This window comes from Petaurus breviceps, unplaced genomic scaffold (assembly GCF_028583685.1).
Source record: "Petaurus breviceps papuanus isolate PSGF00001 unplaced genomic scaffold, PetGlider_PUasm1.0 38, whole genome shotgun sequence".
Taxonomy (NCBI): domain Eukaryota; kingdom Metazoa; phylum Chordata; class Mammalia; order Diprotodontia; family Petauridae; genus Petaurus; species Petaurus breviceps.
In genome coordinates, this window is record NW_027186304.1 from 87214592 (window position 1) to 87234730 (window position 20139).

At 32.4% G+C, this 20139-nt stretch overlaps 1 protein-coding gene across 2 annotated transcripts in view; it reads left to right on the forward strand.

The window, feature by feature from the left end:
* CRISPLD1 (cysteine rich secretory protein LCCL domain containing 1) overlaps window positions 1-19746 on the forward strand; it is a 47138-nt gene extending 27392 nt beyond the window's left edge. For both annotated transcript variants that reach the window (XM_069100143.1, XM_069100142.1), the window contains 9 exons: window positions 238-381; window positions 1589-1649; window positions 1747-1813; window positions 2169-2299; window positions 6047-6090; window positions 6182-6254; window positions 12500-12575; window positions 17797-17927; window positions 18545-19746. In XM_069100143.1, the coding sequence (XP_068956244.1) occupies window positions 238-381; window positions 1589-1649; window positions 1747-1813; window positions 2169-2299; window positions 6047-6090; window positions 6182-6254; window positions 12500-12575; window positions 17797-17927; window positions 18545-18596 (779 nt within the window). In that variant the 3' untranslated portion in view covers window positions 18597-19746. The remainder of the gene's footprint in view (window positions 1-237; window positions 382-1588; window positions 1650-1746; window positions 1814-2168; window positions 2300-6046; window positions 6091-6181; window positions 6255-12499; window positions 12576-17796; window positions 17928-18544) is intronic.
* The last annotated feature ends 393 nt before the right edge of the window (window positions 19747-20139 follow it).

Genomic DNA, 20139 nt, shown 5'->3' on the forward strand with positions numbered 1-20139 from the left:
AGGATTTGAACTCAGGTCTCTCTAAGTTGATTATAGTTTTAATTCTTTTTCTGCTTTACTATATTGTATCTCAATAACTACAATTGAGCAATAACTTTTTTTCCAGCTAGTTTTTCCCCAGATTTACTCAGTATTTGTAAAAACATCCTTACAAAAATATCCTTACAAAGCAAGTTTCTGGAATTGATATAAATGTAAAGTGGGCTTTTTTTCTCTCTCTTTGATTCATTCTAATAGAAGGCTCAGAAAGGCATTTTTCTCCTCATGAACCAGAAGAAACAAATGAAATTGAACGACAGCAGTCACAAGTGTATGATCCTCAGATTCAAACGAGAGCTGATGACAGTAACAGAAATGAAGTTATAAGTACACAGCAAATGTGTAAGACCTTTTCCTTTGTATTAGAGGGAATGATTACATTGGAATTAAAAAAAAAACCTTTGATGCTTTCCATTAGTATGGAGATTTCTTCCACTGGTAAAGCTCAAAATATATTTGTAATTTTTCATTTTGTACAATTACTACCTACTTCCTGATGTGCCTGTTTACCAAAATAATAGCACCAACATATGAAAAACACTTTAAAATTTAGAGTGTTTTTCATAGGGTCTACCCAACATGTTGGATTCATGCCTTGTTTGTGATTGACTCACCTCTGGTTCTGGTCATACATGGACTTAATGATGGACTTTATAATTGTTTTGATTTGGTGATATCCTGTATCCAACTTAGATCCTCCACTTTTCTTTCCACTGTCCTTTGCAATTTTGATTCATCTGAGATTGTGGTGGTAGATGATTCATATCTATGTAGCATCAACTATAAAATATTGGAGTCATAAAATTGAAACCATAAGAATGCTATATTGAGTGCCATTGACATCCATATCTTTTATTTTTCATTTTTCAAATGGGCATAGCTCAGATTATAGATACTGAACTCTGTTTTTTTCTGACAATATATGTGTGTGACATTATATATATTATGGTATATATTAAACATATATGTAATATGTGTGTAGAAGAATGAATTTCAAAATAGGTTTTATAATAAATGAAAGAATGAAATACATAATAATCCAGGATATGTTTGACTGGAAAAGAAACTGGGGCGATCTTGGAGCCTATGGTAAGGAGAGTAGTCAGACAATGAAAAAATACAAGTATTATTGTAATACCTATATAATATAAAAGATCCAGAGAAGACCTTTTAGTACATTGAATGATTCTTCTCTAGAGAATTTATGAAAGGACTTTAACAGACTAAGAACCTATAGATGGATTATGTATGGGCTATTCGGTTGGGGGTGTATACCTATAATTGAGATAACAGATACATTGGAATTCTGAAATATATTTAATTAAAGATTTCCTTCTGATGTTACTACTTGATAATGGAATTTAATCCTCATGTTTTATACAGGATTGAAATTTTTGGTTATAGGATGGATATTTTCACAAAAGATTCAACTATTTGCTTGCAGACATTTAAACGTTTTTAAATCAAAATGATCTTTTGTCTTAAGTAAAACTTTTGATCTCATTTTCTTACTTCAGATATTTTTGTGATGGTTTGTTCTTATCTTTAGCTCAAATTGTTGCTTGTGAAGTGAGATTAAGGGACCAGTGCAAAGGAACGACATGTAATAGGTACCCTTTATATTTTGTTCTCAAGATTTTATGTAGAACAATACAAAATAATTTTCAAATACAGGCAATTTAACTTCTTTTCAACTGTTCTGTTTAGATATGAATGCCCTGCTGGCTGCTTGGACAGCAAAGCCAAAGTTATTGGAAGTGTACATTATGAAATGGTAAATATAATAAATACAATTACTTAACAATTTGATATTTAAAGCAAGTGAAATGATAGAAGGAAGATATTAGAAGACGGAGATTTTTGCTTGTTTTGTTTGTATCCCCAGTGCCTAGCATAAGCACTTAATAAATATCTATTAATTAGAATTAAAGAGAAAAATTTCTATAAATATACAGACACTAAAATTTTTAAAATGAAGGTTACATATATCTGATAATTTTGGTGTGTGAATCCATTGTTCTTTCTCAAGTCATATAAACAGTTTCATGTTCTTTTCAATGTTAAAGTGTGGTAGTTTTTCATCATGGAAATAATTTACCCTTTGCTTTTCCCTTTCTCTTCCCCCCAAGCAATCAAGCATCTGTAGAGCTGCAATACATTATGGAATAATAGACAATGATGGTGGTTGGGTAGATATCACTAGACAAGGAAGAAAACATTATTTCATTAAATCCTATAGAAATGGTGTTCAGTCAATTGGGTAAGTGAAAAAATTATTTAGAATCAAATTATTGTATGTTATAAATAGAATTTTTTTTTGGAAATTTTCTTCTCTATGTTAAATAGCATTTTATTTATTTTCAAACTTAGGTATGCTGAAATGCTACTGTAAAGTTGATTCCTCTACATGTAGGTGTGTGTGTGTGTGTGTGTGTGTATGTGTGTGTACACGCATCTGTATCCATAGACTAGCTACTTGGTGGAAATCTGGCTGCAGAAGTGTACAAAAAATTTTAAAAATAAGAATATACTTTTTTCTGTTGAACATTAAGGAACTATTTTTTAAAGAGGTTAGAAGATAAATTAGGTTTTTCATTTTGAGGAACAGCTGCTTTAATTTCTCTATCCATGGTTATGTCATATTATCTATATAACACTAAATTGTAAAATTTATTTTTAAATTGTGTTTATAGGATAACCTGATACTTTTATGTTTAACAGAAATATCTTTATCAGAAATAGTTATCTGTGTAAAACTAGAATCCACATGTCCACTACTATGACCAAACTTCTGAACTCATGATCAGAAATTCATTTTGAGAACAAGGTTCTTCTCAGACATAGGAAAATATACAGACTTAATTTAAGTAGCAAAGTATGATATTTTTACAAAATTTATTTGAAAGAAAACTTGTCATTTTTTTTCTTTTTGGAGGCCAATGGGGATTGACTTGACCAAAGTCACATGGCTAGTAAGTGTGTTGAGTGTCTGAGGTGAGATTTGAACTCAGGTTCTCCTGACTCCAGGGCCAGTGCTCTATTCACTGTGCCACCTAGCCACCCCAAACTTCTCATGTTTTAAATTTAAAATTTATACTTAAGACTTCAGATTTAGATTTTTAAAATTTATTTTGAAAATTAACAGTTATGGGGTGGCTGGGTGGCGCAGTGAATAGAGCACCGGCCCTGGAGTCAGGAGGACCTGAATTTAAATCCATCCTGAGACACTTAACACTTGCTAGCCATGTGACCTTGGGCAAGTCACTTAACCCCAACTGCCCTTCCAAAAAGCAAAAAAAAATTAAGTTACATATTTTGCTTTTCATGATGACAATAATTATATATTCAGAAACATTTTAATGAATTTACTTTATGTATGAATAAAGTCAATTTTCAAAAGATTTTTATCCCTATAGACTGTCATAGGTTCAGGTATACTCTTTTCAATGTAATATCTAAGATGTTCTATTTGCTACATATGTAATATATTGGCATTCAAGATATTGAAGAACTGGTAGTGATGAATGATTTTTACCATAATTTTATATCTTTTATCAGAGCATCATTTTCCCATAATGTAGAATATAGAGTAGTTTGGGGAAAAATTCCATAAAAGAAGCATGTTATCTGGAAAATATCTTCTTTGGAAAGAATTACTTTTTTTGTTTTAGATCTGTCTTTTTTTAGGAAAGATTTTTTTCATTTGGATCATAGGATCATAGATGTAGAGCTACCGGAGATCTTAAAAGACATTGGATTCTTCATATTAGAGAGGAGGAAACTGAGGCTGAGAGAGGTTGGATGACAAGATCGTGCATCTTGGAAAGGTTGGAGGCAGAACTGAAACTTAAGTGTTCCATGATTCCAAGTCCAGGACTCTATTCACTATGCTGTTTTCAACATTTTACTAATAATGTGCTATCTTAAAAGTGCAAATACCCAGAGGTTTCATTTATAGCCATGCAAAATTTTTTTTAAAAACTTAACCATAACTTATTTGGATACCATTTGAGTTAAAACTCTTGCATAAAATATCATTAGAGAAGTCCTTTAGTATTTCCTTGCTTCTGTTTTCAGCTCTAGTTAGAATTCCATATACAACAGCAACAAAAAGTTTTCTTCAATATATTAATGAGACATAAAAGATTAATAGATGTGGTAGATGTGAAATGATAGATGTTAATAGACTTGACAGTTTTAAAATTCCAGTGATAAAATTACAAGTTGTTTATCATGCAGAATTTATTATAATCTTTGTGTCCATTTACATTTAGTGCAACATATTCATTTTTATTGATTTAACTTTAGGTTCTTATTCTTAGTAAAGCAAGTAACACATTATAAAATATTGAATATATATTTATATGTATGTAGTGTAGAAGATAGAATAAAGTACTGCTTCTGAAATAAATTCGCAAAGAGGTTTTTTTTTTCTTTCCTACAGGGTATGTTGTGAAAATTTTTATGGTCTCATAATAATATTTTCTTCATGAAATACAATGCAATTCTATTTTTACTCCATTCACATAGGATTAAAATACTCACCCATAAAAGTTCCTTAGATATAGTACTTAATAATTAGAGTATATTTTGTACAAATTTTCATTTGGGGATATAGGCAGATTCAGAGATTTGCTGTATTGTATGTTAGTAATTATCATCATTAGTACTGATTTTTTAAAAATAGATCACCCTCATTCGCAGAATAGAATTTTGTTTTCTTTTTATGTTAATGCTTATAATAGAGTATTTTCACTCCCAAACCCTCCCCCCACCCTGAAATATTTGTCTGTGTTCAGTAGTTGATATTTCATTTATGTAAAATTGAGAGTTTTTTTTTTTTTTGGTGGAGGTTGGAGGAAGAGGGTAACTATGTAATATTGAATACTATGCAGTATTGAGGTAGATAGAAATGAAGGTTTAGGGAGTTAATTTTTTTCATAATTAACCTAAAGCACTTTTTCTATATGGCATTTTATTGTTTCTTTTCAGTATAACTATATCTCTGAAAATTGGGTTAATTAAAAGCTATTTTTTGCTTACTAGGGAAGTTTGATACTTAATGAAATCTTTAATGGAAGCTTTTATAAGGCAAAAATGCTTTCATTTGTTATATTCATATCTCATTGTGAAAATATTGGATTTACTTAAAAGAATGTAGACCTGCATGAAGTTCCTAAGAAATCTGATATTTGAGATTGATTTAATATAGATTTCTTCCCATTACACATTTTACTTAATGCATACAACTTGAGATCTGAAATGCAATGACATAAATTGTGAAAAGTCCTACTAAAGTGTGATATGAAATCAATTGTTATCATTTTCATATTACATTCATGCAATAACCTGTTTATACAAAATTTGTACCTACCTGTCAAAAACATATCAAGAGGTTTTTGAATAATTTCACTGTCAAAAAACTTTATCTAACTTTTCAGAACATACTGATATGGCCTAAGAAATAATATGAATTGTGTTATAGTATTAGAGACTATATTGATTAAATACTTAGTCAGTACTTAAACAGAAGACTCAATTCCAAAGTTGATGCTATTTCAATTACATAAAGTTGTTATATCATCCTTGTGATAAGACTGTAAAAAGATTTTCATTACAGTATGCTAGAGATTTATAGTAAACTTTGGTTCTCCTTTGTAGTGAAAGTTCACAAATATACATTATTTTTATTCTGTTAAACACATTTTAAAATGAATATTAAAAAGAATTTTACTTTTGATATCTCATGAACTTAGTATGAATAAGATAATCCTAAACTTTTCATTTTACATGTAATTTATTGTTTTGAATTATTCTTTATGTTGTGTTAAATATCCCCATTGAGAATTCCCAGACATATCTGGATGATTTTTGTACATTATGTAATTCACTTACATTTTAGCAGGAAACTTGATAAAGGTTATGTTAGTAACTATTATCAGTATTAATGATAGTCTTGATATACCTAAGAAAACTATTGATTCATTCTCTCTTTTTTTGTCTTTAGTAAATATCAATCTGCTAATTCCTTCACAGTCTCTAAAGTGACAGGTTAGCATTTATGTTTTTAACCTAATTTTAATACTATTGATTTGTGATACTTTTCCTGTGCATTTATTGATTTGTATTTGAATTTCTTTAGTTCAAGCCGTCACTTGTGAAACAACTGTGGAACAGTTATGCCCATTTCACAAGCCTGCTTCTCACTGTCCAAGGTAATGTTCTTGAAAATGTGATGATAATTTGGGATTGGATCTGTGATTCTAGTAGTACTGGCAACTGCCCCATGAGGGAACTTCATCTATCACTGCAGGTTGGCACCTTCTCTGTAACTTATAAACTTAGAAAGTTTCCATGAACATTTCTCGAATTCAAGAATTATTTAAGGGGCAGCCAGGTGGTATAGTGAGTAAGAGTGCCGGCCCCAGCATCGGGAGACCCGGGATCGGTTCCGGCCTCAGATACTCGGCACCCACACAAAAATAACTGGTCGTGTAACCTTGAGCAAGTTACTTAACCCCAATTGCTTTTAAAATAAAATTTAGAAAAGAATTATTTTTACTTTTAGTATGTTATAGTATAAATACTGTTAAATTTTATTGTTACCCAGAGGCAGCTAAATGATTCAGAGGGTAGAGTACTGGGTCTGGAGTCAAGAAGACCTGAGTTTGTATCTTGCCTCATACACTTAACTGTATGACCATGGGCTTTGGATCTGGGACACTTAGTGTCTGTCTGCCCCAGTTTCCTCATCTGTAAAGTGGAGATCATCGTGCCTATCACCCAGGGTTGTTATGAGGACAGAATAACATACTAATTGCAAAACACTTAGCACAGTCCTTGGCACATAGGAAGCACTATATAATTTTTGTGGGTATTGTTGTTCTAATGTTGTTACTATCATTTCTTTTTATTGTAATTTAATGTCCACTTTAAAAGCTCTGTATTGTATAAAGCACAAGAAAGCTCTAGTTCTTGGAAGTTACCATGGAAGAGTTGTACATATCTTTGTTGTGATTATTGAGATTGTCCATCGCTCTGATGTCTCCTAGACTGTCCATAATGTATACCATGGAACTCACAAGCCATATGGACCTGTAGCTATAGTTCTATAGGTAGTACTTGGGGACATACACATTGAACCTTTTTGCATTATTAGAGTACTTCCCTAAACCTACTGGAAAATTAAGATAATTCTTTTTCTGTCATGTGAGACCTAGAATTTGTAGGACTATTCCATATGGTGCCATTTATTGAATGACCTCTCCACAAAGACACTGTCTTCTCTTTGGGTTTTTGTGACACTTCTCCATTGGTTCCTCCCTTCCCTGTCTAACCTCTACTTGTTTTCTTCTGCTGGATCATTATCTGTATAACAACTTTGAACTGTGTCTTTCTCTACACTCTTTATGTTTGTGAGTTTATTATCTTCTATAGGTGTAATTTTCATCTATGTTCAGGTGACTCCCACATCTATATATACTGCCAAATATCTTCTGAGTTCCAGTCTTGTATCACCAATGGACTTTTGGATATTTCAAATTGGATGACTTGTCTCAAATTTGGTATGCTCCAAACTGAACTCATTATTTTTTTTTCCATCAAAGCAACCACTCTTCTACACATTATTTTTGTTAAGGGCACCATTCATTATCCCATCTAATCATCTAGGGTCACAATATTGAGTAATTATCTGTTCCTTACTCTCCCTCATTCTATAGATCCATTTAATAAATTGTAAAGTTTGTTGAGGGCAGGAGCTATTTCATATTTCTCTTTACCATAGTGCCTTTCATACACATAGTAGGAGATAAATGTATGCTTTTGGATCGATGGGTTTTCTGTGGCATTTGTTATTGTTGTTGAGTCATGTCTGACACTTTGTGGTGCCATTTGAGGTTTTCATGGCAAAAATGTAGGAGGGGTTAACCATTTCCTTCTCCAGTTCATTTTACAGATAACAAAACTGAGGCAAACAGGGTTAAGTGATTTGCCTAGAGTCACACAGTTAGAAAATGTGTAAAGCCGGATTTGAACTCATGAAAATAGTCTCCCTGACTTCAGACCTAGCATTCTATCTATTATACCACCTAGCTGCCATGTTACAAAAATAGATATGACTACATATATAGTCTGTTTTTGAAAATTATTTAATTGCTATATAAGATTAACTGTTTCACCATACTATCTTTAACTTAATTATTTTTTCTGTATTTTGAAATTCCAAAATACAATCAAATTTAATTCTTGCTACAAAACAACCAGGAAGTATAAATGCCCATTATCCTCTTCTAAAGTTTAGGTGGGGAAAATAAAAAGGTCATCAACTAGCACTTGTTAAGTACCTACTCTGGGATAGTTATTATATAGGGGACAAAAAAGAAATACTTAGCGCCCTGATGGAGCTTACATTCTAAAGAATGAAAAGTGGTATTTGTGCAAAAGATCTCAGTGTTGAGAGTTTTTCATTCATGTTTAATCCAGCAAATATTTATTAAATGCATACTATGTACATGTACTTAAAATGTATTTAATAAATATTCCTTGAATTGAATTAACTTCTACAGTAAATATCAACCCCCCCCCCAAATATACATGCTACTTAGATTTTTAGGTTAGAGATATTCTGCTGAAGATGCAAACATTAATATGGAGGATAAATGTTTTGTTCAAAAGTACAAACATAATTGAAATAAAGTTCACAATTTTGTGATTGTTTTTCTTTAATTCATTAAACCTAATTAACGGATTAGTAAATATTTCTGAATTAGACCAGATAAATTATAATTATCTACTTATATCTATAAATCTTTTGTATGCCAAAAGAAAGAAGCTCTTTGGGCCACTTCATAATGATTACATAGGTAGGTGATTAGTTTTAGCTACTGATTGATTTTTTTTAAATGTCCATATTAGTGACATTAAAAGAAAACACAGAATAAAACAGAACAACAATAACAAAAAACACAAGAAAAATAAAGAAAAGGAAAAATAGTATGCTTTAATCTGCATTCAGACAACATCATTTCTTTTGCTAGAAGTGGAAAGTATTTTTCATCATGCGTTCTTTGGATTGTCTTGTGATTGAAATATTTAAACTATAATCTCAGCTTGTTTTACATATCATATGAATTTTTGAATCAGATTTACTTTATTAATTTTATGTCTTCAAAAGACATTCTATCATTAATAAAAGCATCCTTTGCAAAGGCTGCAGTACTCTGAGACTAAGTTGAAGGATATGTGCTGTACAGTATAACTTCTATAAACCAGAGAAGAAAGGTCATCTTGTTACATTGTAATCACATCATATATGTTACTAAAGTAATGGGAGAGTCAGGTAAAAAACAAGTACATTTTAGTTAAGTAATCCTTCCTTTTTTTGCATTCATAATATTGCGGGTAACCTTAGAAAAGCCATCATCCTTTAGATTCTTTGGGGGGAAAATAACATCAAAAAGAAAGAAGACTCATGCTCTTTGGTACTTCTAACTTCATATTTGGGTGGGTGGAGCACCTTGTGGGTAGCAGAGAAGGCATCAATATTGAAGACTGTCTTGACTCTCTGCGTAGTTATAAATATTGCGCAACCACTGAAGTACTGTTTAGCTACAATCAGTTTTATCTTGGACTATTTTGAGTACTCTGAAGCAGTCGGGTTTTGAAATCATTCCAACAAAGTTGAAAGTCTTAAATGATGGTGGCTTCACTGTTCTTTGATTTTTTTTTTAACCCCTAGTCATTCCCTTCCCTGAAGGCTTTCCTTACCTGTAATTTATTCTAAAGAAATAACAAAATAAACAAGTTAAGGGGTAATTTCTTTAAATGACAAATTTATGCCACTTTGGGACACACATTGAAATGATTTCTTTAGACTGCCACTCAGTCATTGTAATCTTGATGATGGAGAAACTTGTTTTGTTCTATTGAAATTTGAATCTAAAATTTTCAACTTTTAAAAACTTTAGCATAAGAAAACCTAAGGTTAAGGAGAATCAAACATGTGTTATATATTTTATAAAGTTGTAAGTATCATTTACTTTATTTGCATAAATCCCTATCTGCTCTTTATAAGAATGATAATTATAAATGGAGTACCACCAGAATACTGAAGACCTCAGTTATAAAACAGTTCATTAACAATTTTTTAAAAAATATGATGAGTCATATAATGTTTCCCAAAGTATAACTACACAAAGGAAGGGTCTAATATAATCTGATAAACTTTTAAGGCAAGTAATAGTCCTCTTTCATAATACCAATGTATGAAATATGTAAACTGCCAATAATGTCAAAATCTTATTTACTTTTGGAGTTAATTATCACTTTGGACTGTGTGGTACTTTTTTAAATCAAGGGAGGCCTCATACTTCACTTAAAAATTAGCATGCTGATATTTTATGACTATATTAAGAATTATATGGTATGTCTTCTGTCAGGAAGTTTCCTTATACAGGTATATTATAAAATGGTAGTTGGCTGAAATAAAATATTTTCCCCTTTTTGCCTTTGGAAAACTTTTATTTTTTAAATATTTAACTGTTATCTAAAAAGATTCATTTGTAATTTATTTTTTTAGTGATTTTTTTATCATGTGTTATGTTCCTATTAAGATTTTGCAAACAAGCCAGTATGACCTCTGCAGGAGAAGTAACTCAGTTCATTAAGCCTTTCTTATACACCTTCTTTATTGTGAAGCAAAGTAATCCTTGCCCCGTAGAAGCTTACATGAGCTACAGTTTACATGACCACTTCAATCTGAGGAGACACTGCTTTCATGCATTGTACATTGAACCTTTTGTCAAGGAACCAGCATTCACCCAACCAAAGCAGAATTATCTGAACACTAAACGCAAAGAGAACAGAGTAAAATCTGCTTTCAGATTCTGAATAGTCTCACTGCCCAATGAATCAGCCATTTCCTACTTTCACATCTTTCTTTCTTCTGTCTCTATGTCGCTTTACTTAGCCCAAGACTAAAATAGACTCCCCCAGCCTCTAGGACCCAACTCCAATGCTACCTCCTTCTAAAACATTGGTATACTTTTCACCTCACAAGTAAAAGCGATTTCATCTTCAAATTCTGTGGAGCAAATTCTTCTCATATCACTCTCCTTTGTACCATGATTATTTGTTTACTCTTTCTTCCCTACCACCATTGTTTTGTAAATTATTTAAGAGCTGGGGTCTATGTCTGAGTTATTTCTGTTTCCCCAGTGACTTGTCCTAGTAGTACTTAGTAATTGTTTGTTTGGATAAATACATAGTGAATTAGAAAGAAAATGTCATTCAGTGCCTCATTTCCTCAAAATAACTCTTCTAGTGGGACATTCATTATGGGAGATATCACAGAATATCTCCCTACAGGTTTCTAAAAATTCACTTTCCAACCCAAAGTCCCCAAACTAGCTCATATTATTACATTTTACTTTTAAAATTACCTTAAAGTTTTGTGTATATGCACACACACACACACACACACACAAGTGAATGTACATGTATTGAAGAGAAGTGCTATTTCAATCTGAAAAATTAATCAGCCATTCCTCTTGAGGGAGAATATTTGAAAGCATTATCTAAAATATTTAAATTAGGGGCAGCTAGGTGGTGCAGTGAATAGAGCACCGGCCCTGGAGTCAGGAGGACCTGAGTTCAAATTCGGCCTCAGACACTTAACACTTAACTAGCTGTGTGACCTTGGGCAAATCACTTAACCCCAATTGCCCTCCAAAAAAAGGAAAAAAAATATTTAAATTACATGTGATCATTTTCTGACAAGGTATTACTCTTTTTATTTTTTTTAGCAAAGTCTTTGGCATTATAAGAATTTCCTTCATTGTTTTGATGTTATGTCTTTGCCTGTCTATAAGAAGTATGTTTGCTGAATTTTGGCCATTTTTTATATTTCTCTTTTGAAAAATTCAAATTGGGGCATGCCTAAGGAACTTTCTTTGCCCTTGACAACTCTTTGAGCTGAAAAAGTATAGGCCATCTTTAACTTGGAGTGGTTACTTGAGCACTGATAGTGTTTGTGTAAGCAGTAGAGACCTGCAAAGTCTCTTTAAACTGACGCATATAACATCTCTAGGCCATGAGTGAGGCGGGCAGAAGTTTCTGAATTGCTTCCTAGCTTATATTCTTAATGAATTTTTTAAAACCTATTAAGTTCCAAAGATGTATGGGGAAGCTACTTCCTGAATAACATGCAGGAAATTTGGTATTTTTTTGTTTGTTTTCTTGACCCACAGAAGTAGGAGAAAACTGGGAAAAAAATACATTTATACCAAACTCTAGGGAAAGTTTGGACAAATCATCTCTATTGTCAGATTCACACACTTGTCATGTTTCATAAAAATGAATAGGAAAGAAAAATAAATATGTATAGGGTTACTTTTTTTGTTATTTTTTATCTATAAATGTATTTTCTTTACAAAATGTATTTATAAAATGTATTTTTCAGGGTATACTGTCCTCGCAATTGCATGCAAGCGAACCCACACTATGCTCGTGTAGTTGGAACTCGAATTTATTATGATGTAAGTAGCCTAATTCATCTAACTCTAAAGTAGTTATGCATATGAACTTTATAGTACTACCTTTTTTATTTTCACCTGGCAAAGCAAGGGGAAAATTATAGGTTAAATAATTACATCTATTTTAAGCAAGTGTACATCAGTTACAAAATAAATATTCATTCATAATTGTTTTCTGATTATAGATACTCTCCTCCTTTTACTAAGCTATTTATTCCTGAGGATTGAACTAATCTATGTTTGGCTAAGACCAAGAACGTAGAGTCAAACTTAAAAAAAAAATCACTTTTTTGTTACCCAGTTATTCCCTGGCTCATAAAGAAAACTTTCCTGTGAGGTTATTAGGAAGGAAAACAAAACAGGTCATTTCTTGGTGTTTACATGCTAGGGGAAAATGAAATTTATCATGTATTAATAATACTTTTATTGCTATTATGACATATGAGGAGCCTAGATTCCAATGGAGGATACAAGATAATACCTAAAAAGAACAGACAGATGAGGTATGTAGAAATGAATGGTGTAACTAGGGTTAAGGAGGCTTAGCTGTGGAGCTGTCATGGCAGGAAAAAAAATACTTAGACCAAGTTTTGAAATACAATTTAGCTAAAAGGTATAATGAAGGCATTCTAGGTAAGTTGCAGAATCAAAGGTAAGCAAGCTACATACAGGGTTTACAACAAGGTGGTTTGCTTGCCCACGATGAAAAGTATAAGCTTGGTTAACCCCCATATGCATAAATTGAAGGCAGTTCCAAAGAGGAGAGAACTGCTACCTTGAAACTTGTAGATGGAGGGTCTTTATGACATATTATAGATTTTATGCAATTATAAGTCACATAAACAATAATTGAGGAAGATTGTTTTTTCTAGCAATGAATATCATGAAAACTTCATCTATCTTGTTAATCTCCTAGAATGTTAAAGCTAAAAGTTAGACAATATTTTTCATTATACAGATGAAGAAACTGAATGCCCAAAGAAGAGAAGTAATTTGTCCCCTGTCACATAGCTACTGAGGATTAGAACTGGGGATAGATGTTTTATCTTCTGATGATTATTAGGCTAGTAATGTTTTACTTGTCCAACAGTAGCAGTCGTTTTTGACACCTCTCATTCTCTATACAATCAGTCACCAAGTTCTATTGGTGCTATCTTCTTACCTTCCTCACCATCTTTCTGTTTCCACTGCTACTATCCTTGTTACCTGGACTATTACTCCTTTTCCTTCTCTATACTTTATTCTAATCTAAACACACACATACACACACACACACACACACACACACAACACCTCTACACCAGAACAAAGCTCTTTTTATTTTATTCTTCTTCTAAAACCATCTTAATGGGTCCATTTTTCTACCTAAGTAACCTTCTAAGATTTCAAAAGCTCTTAATTATCCAGCCTCAGCCTAATTTTTCCAATGTGTCTTTTGTTACTATCATTATGCCGCAGGATTTTGCCTTGTCTGTACAAATTCTGTAAATAACAGGTTTTCCCAAAGAGTCTTAGTACAGTTTTATACTTTAATAGGTCAAAATTGCACTGACTTTTAGTACATCCTGAATGTATTGAATTGAAAAATTTATCATTCTCAGAGAATGAAAAACTCTATAAAGAACATATCCCAGATAATTGCAGTGTGTGTGTGTGTGTGTGTGTGTGTGTGTTTGTGTAGAAGGACATTCTTCTTTCTCTTTATGTTTCCTGTAGTTATGGGAGGATAGAAAAAAGTACCAAATTGGGAACTGAGAGCTGGGTTTTGTTCCAGTTCTGCCTAATAGCTAATAATATAATCTTTGGGCAATAGCTTACCTTTTCTTTTTCCTGGTCAATTAAAGAGATTCATAGGTTTCTTATTACTCTCTCTATTCTCATCTGTGTTCTACTTTCCATTGCATCTTTTATCTTTATTATATGGTCCCATATTTTTATTAACTGTATTTGGGTATAAACAGAAGGTGGGTGACTCAGCCACTTCTTATGAATAATGTACATTTCTTATTAACTAGGCTGCTTGGAAATCTTTTAGGGGTGTGCTTATTTATGTCTGTAGCAGTTTTCTGGATTGTTGATTAGTAAAATATGGCCTCTAGCTGAAAATTCCAAATTTCTCTATAAGTTGAAAAAGTTCAGTTGAGCATCTCTCACGAGACTAATTATGAATTTTTAAAAATATACCTGAATCAAAAAACTTTTATTATTTCTATATTGAAGTATTTTCATGTATTGGTTTCCTAAATAAAGTTTTCTTTTATAGAAATATCTGTCTCCTTAAGGTTACAATTGATAAAAACTCTACCATTCTCATAGTATTCCACTAAAATGAATTGGTTGCACATAGTATAAGCTCAATTCTTTTCAGCTGGAAAATTGAGATAGAGAAATTGAGAACCCTATAAATAAGAAAATTCAGCAACAAGTTTTAAAATATGCCATTCGCTACCAAGGAGCACAGTCTCATTTTAAATAGTGTAAAAGACATCAGGGTTAGGGCCATGAGGTAACAGGTAAAAGCCCAGAGACTCATAAGAGGCAAAACAATTTTCCTGCCTCTGGCCCTGAACTCTGTGTCCTTGGGAAAGTCATTTAAACTCCATGGATCTCAGTTTACTCATTTGTAAAATCAAGGGGCTCTGAAATTCATTTCAGCTCTATATTTATGTCTATCTTTTTATAAACTGAATTGCCTTTGTTCACTATATATGTAGATACCGTTCACACATTTAATTCTTGCAGAAGGATTTTGGACTTTCATTCTGGTTAATTGCAAATTCTCTGTGTTCAATATAAGTGAGTGCCATTGTTTCCACTATAAATTCCTCATTGTTTTCACACTGTGCATCTTTGTTCTGGTGAAGACTGGTTATGAAGAGAAAATCCTTTTTGACCTTTGAACTTGATCAGGAATGCATACCAGCTGCCCAAGCATAGGAGAGACAATTGCTTAAGAATACTTTAAAGTGCTTAAAGTTTAATGAATGGTATATCCAAGCACTTTTTATTGCCTTTGGAAAATGTTGATAATTCTCTTCTAACAGAACAGGATAAATCGTGAAATGTGTGCTGAATTACTGTTAATCCCATCTTTTATGAATTATATCGAATGCAAATATTACTTGAGTGAGAGGCTTAAGAGTATGATTAAAATGCCTTTGCAGAGTCATGATGTACATTTGTAGATAGCAGCTATTTCACTGTATTACCAAAGGGGAGAAATAATTAAAGAGTTTGACATTTAGATTCTCTGATAGGTTAAATACCAAAAGATAACAGAAAGTTCAGAGTGTAGCAATAAAGTAAGGTTGTGTAATTGTGGAAGAAATGTTTATGTTCATGTATAATGCTCATGAGACAGACCATATGTGTGGAAAGTAAAAAAAGAAGGAATCTAAATCAATGAAGTAAGGATTAAAGATTCATGAGGGCACAGGGCAAAGGTTTTATCATCTTGTTTAGGGGTATTGGGGAGTCGTCAAGCAAAGGATGTATAGTTTTGTCTAACCACACTCAACTATGAAAATATTTTAGCAGAATAATTGGAAGAAGAGAAATGCTGAGCACAAAATACTTTGAAGAACTCAAAGATTATTATTTAGTCTTTGAAAGAGTTCTTCAGCTCCTATCTGTGAACATAGTTTTAAAATGTTATGGTAACTCTATTTCAATGTAATTGGTTTCCTTTGTGATCCTACACATTTTATTTTACTTATTAAAGAATATATTCTAAGACTAAAGAGGTCCATATGCTTCACTGTGCTTCCAGAGGCATGCATGATATGCAAAAAAAAATTAATATTTCCCTGCTCTTGGAATAGGATTGGTTTTATAACTTTGAAGGGATTTACAATGCAAACATCTTCCATTCAACCAGTAAATGTTTTCCACATGAATTCTACCTCATAGAAGGTGGTTTGTCAGGTTTTTTTTTTTTTAGTAATGGATGATTAAAATATTATTAAGGGTATATATGGCAATTCTACTTCACTGATCATAGCCCCTGGGTATCATTAGTGATTCATGTCATATGCCCTCTCTACCCTACTAGATAGTCTTCATGACTTGCTGTGGCTATAAAAATTAACCACTTAATGACCAGTCTTTTGATGATGAGCTTTTCTACATTTAACCTATCTGGCCCTTGGTCAACAGAATTCCATTCTGTTTCTAGGCCTCTTCTTGATGGTTTTCCATCACAGTAGAACACGCTAGACATTGCATTGTGTTGGCATAGCCTTTAAGTACCCAGAGTCACCTCCATGCCAGGATGGGGCATCAGAGTAAGCCAGATAAGGAAACAGAGAAGAGTCTTCTGATTTTTCCATTATCACCTAATCTTTCATTCTAGATCCCACTGTTCTTTCCATAGCACTATGCTGCTGCCCAGAAGATTATACTGAGTTGAAAGCATTAGTAAATAGTTTATACCTGAAGGTCATGCAAGATATTTTTTTGTGAAAACTAATGATAAATGCTAATTTAATAAAATAATGAGTGAAAAGTACTAGAAATTCTACTGTACCCAGTGTAATTATAGGACATTTTCAGTATTCCATTTCAAACCAACTATTCAGTCAACACCTGTCATTAGAGATCTAGTAGCTGTGACTGTTTTTCCTTTCTTCCTTATTTGTGCTGTTACTTATAGGAAGTGCCATGTCCAAATGTACCACAACACCCCCCCCAAAAAAAATAAGCATTGATTGAGTACATGAAACGACCAAACCAAGAATTAATTCTGAATATCATTGGTATGAGTTAATTAAAAATCCCAAGTCTAAGCATGATGAATGTTCTTGAAAGAAGAGCAAATAAACTAGTTTAATTAACTGGTTTCTGTCACTGGATCTGCTTGGCCAGGGGACCATTTAGGCAGTAGCTACCTATGCTAAATGGCTAGGTTGTAGGATGGTCCACTTCATCATTTCAATCATTCCTATGGATCGTTTGACCTTGGAATTTTCTTGTTTCATCTTTTTCATATCTCTGGACATTAGTTCCCTGACTGGCTGCAGAGTAGAGATAGATTAGATGACCTTGAAGATCATTTCATGCTTCACATCCATGAACCTATATAATTTGTTGATTTATCTTTTGGATGTTCAATATACCTTGTCAATTACCTAGTTAATATACCTTTAACTTTACTATCCATTGTCATATGTAATATAGCAAAACTTAATTGCAAAATGAGATGAATTTTTTTCTTTCACCCCCTCAGGTATCTAGTATTTGCAGAGCAGCTGTTCATGCTGGTGTAGTTCGCAATCAGGGTGGTTATGTTGATGTCATGCCAGTAGACAAGAGAAAAGTTTACACTGCGTCTTTTCAGAATGGCATCTTCTCAGAAAGGTAAAACCTATACTTATCAACCAATGTAATTTACTCATTTCTCAGTTAATAGGTTCTTGCAATGGTTTAAAGGTCAAGAGACTAGGGCAGCATGTGGGTTTATCATACTTGTATAACAGTTGGCGCTTAAATTACTGGAGAAGCTGCAGTACCAGAACTGCTTGTCTCCTGTAAGCTTATAATTCATAGCCTGAAAAGCTGATTACAAATCAAAACAACTCTATTGTTAATTGATTTACAAGAAATGTTTTATGAAAGATGCTTTCTTCACTCTCAAGGATTTTCCAGATTAAAATTATTTTAAATTATTCTATGAATAATTTAATAAGAATAAGAATGACAGATATTTGGCTCGTCTAAATTTACTGCAATCTGTGTGGCTAATGTAGTGTGTGTGTGTGTGTATGTGTGTGTGTGTGTATGCGTGAATATTTAAGGTAAATACTAAACTTGATTTTTCCCAAAGTTCCAGTCACACCCCAAGGGAAAATTCGATTGTTTTCCTTACTAACTTGACTAAGGAGGAAATTATATGAGAATTTGGAAATTATGATGACATTCTCATGAACATGAGAATTCACATATGCCCATAATTCATACTTTTTTTTCTTTTGCAGTTTGCAGAATCCTCCAGGAGGGAAGGCATTCAGAGTATTTGCTGTTGTTTGAACAGGACAAATGAAATGCAAAATGTTAAAAAGAGCACTTGGAAGGGGATGGTAAAGATGAATCAGAATGCTATGCTGTACTTCTAAATTGTATAAAGCTGTAACATTGTTGTATAGAAGATATCAACTATTTGTAGCCCCCTAAAGTGCCCCCCAAATGTAAATCTGGATAAATTCTGTAAAATAAAAACATGGGATATTATTGGAAAAAATATCTTGAATATGAGAGTTTCAGAAATCCTGTGTTAAATATTGCTATATTTTCTTAGCAGTTATTTCTGTTATGATTACATAGTCATAAATGTTCTACCTTTCCTCTGTCTGAATGTTATTATGTGGTGCTTTATGTATGCCACTAATATAATAAATCTAAAAGCATAAAATGGATGACCTCAGAGAGATCACCTTGTGCATTTAAAAATAACCCGAAAATGAATAGAAACTGTGCTGTTACTATTTGCATTTTCCGAAGTCTGCTATTACTTACCCAAATAAGCTCCACTGTTATTCAAATTTTATTTCTGTACAGTTTTTTCTCATCTTTTAGGTTTAGGCATGAGTTGAGTTCACACTTTATATTGGTTTTCTATTTTTTTGGCAAACAGTTTCCTTAATTTTCAAAAATAAATCTACCTAAAAAAGTAGATAAAAAAATAATTAGATGCCTCCAAATCTTTCAGATCAAATAGATAGCCCCAAATGGACCGTGTATTTAATGGTAGGTGGAATAAAACAATAGTAATGATGTAAACATATGCATAGTGGTCATATAGCATATATAGTAGATACAAGAGTAACCAAGACTGAACATTTTATGTACTCTTGAAATGAAAATCATATCTTCTTGTTTTATATCCTGGCAAATACTCCTGCAGGCCAGGATGTATAGAGACAAAATGTCTTATGAAGATGAATTCATTTAATTGCTTCACCATTGCCATTGATTTTCTTCATGGTGAATGTCCTCATGCATTAATTTTTACCATATTATGGTATATGAAAAACATATAATGGTAATATTATGTTTGTTTCTATGAAAAAATGTATTGTGCTTTAAGACTAAAAAGCTGTTAAACTTTATTTTTGGTATTTTTTTCCTGCTCATGAATTTACTGTTTTTTTCCTTCCCATAAATATATTGATATTCTTCATGTTTCAGAGTTGTTTATTTTTTTCCTCTCCTTATTTGCTAGATGGACTACCTCATAGAGTTGAACAAGTTTGTTTAGGTTTAGTAATGATGTTGAATAAAATGAATAAGGGCACTTGCTCACAGCAAATTTATAGGCATTTTCATCTGGTTTAATATTAACATAAAAACCACGCTGGAAAGGAGCCAGGAGAGATGTGAGAGACTCAGAAGTAGAACATATTTTTATGGTTGCAAAAAAAATTAAAAGAAAAAAACAGAACATTTAGAAGGGTCTTAGTCATGAAAACTTTAAGAGATTGAACAAATATACACTCACCAAGTTAGTAAAATTGTGGCATTGAAAAAAAAGTGGAGTTGGGCTCAGGTCAAGTATGGTCAGAGGTGGAAAAGG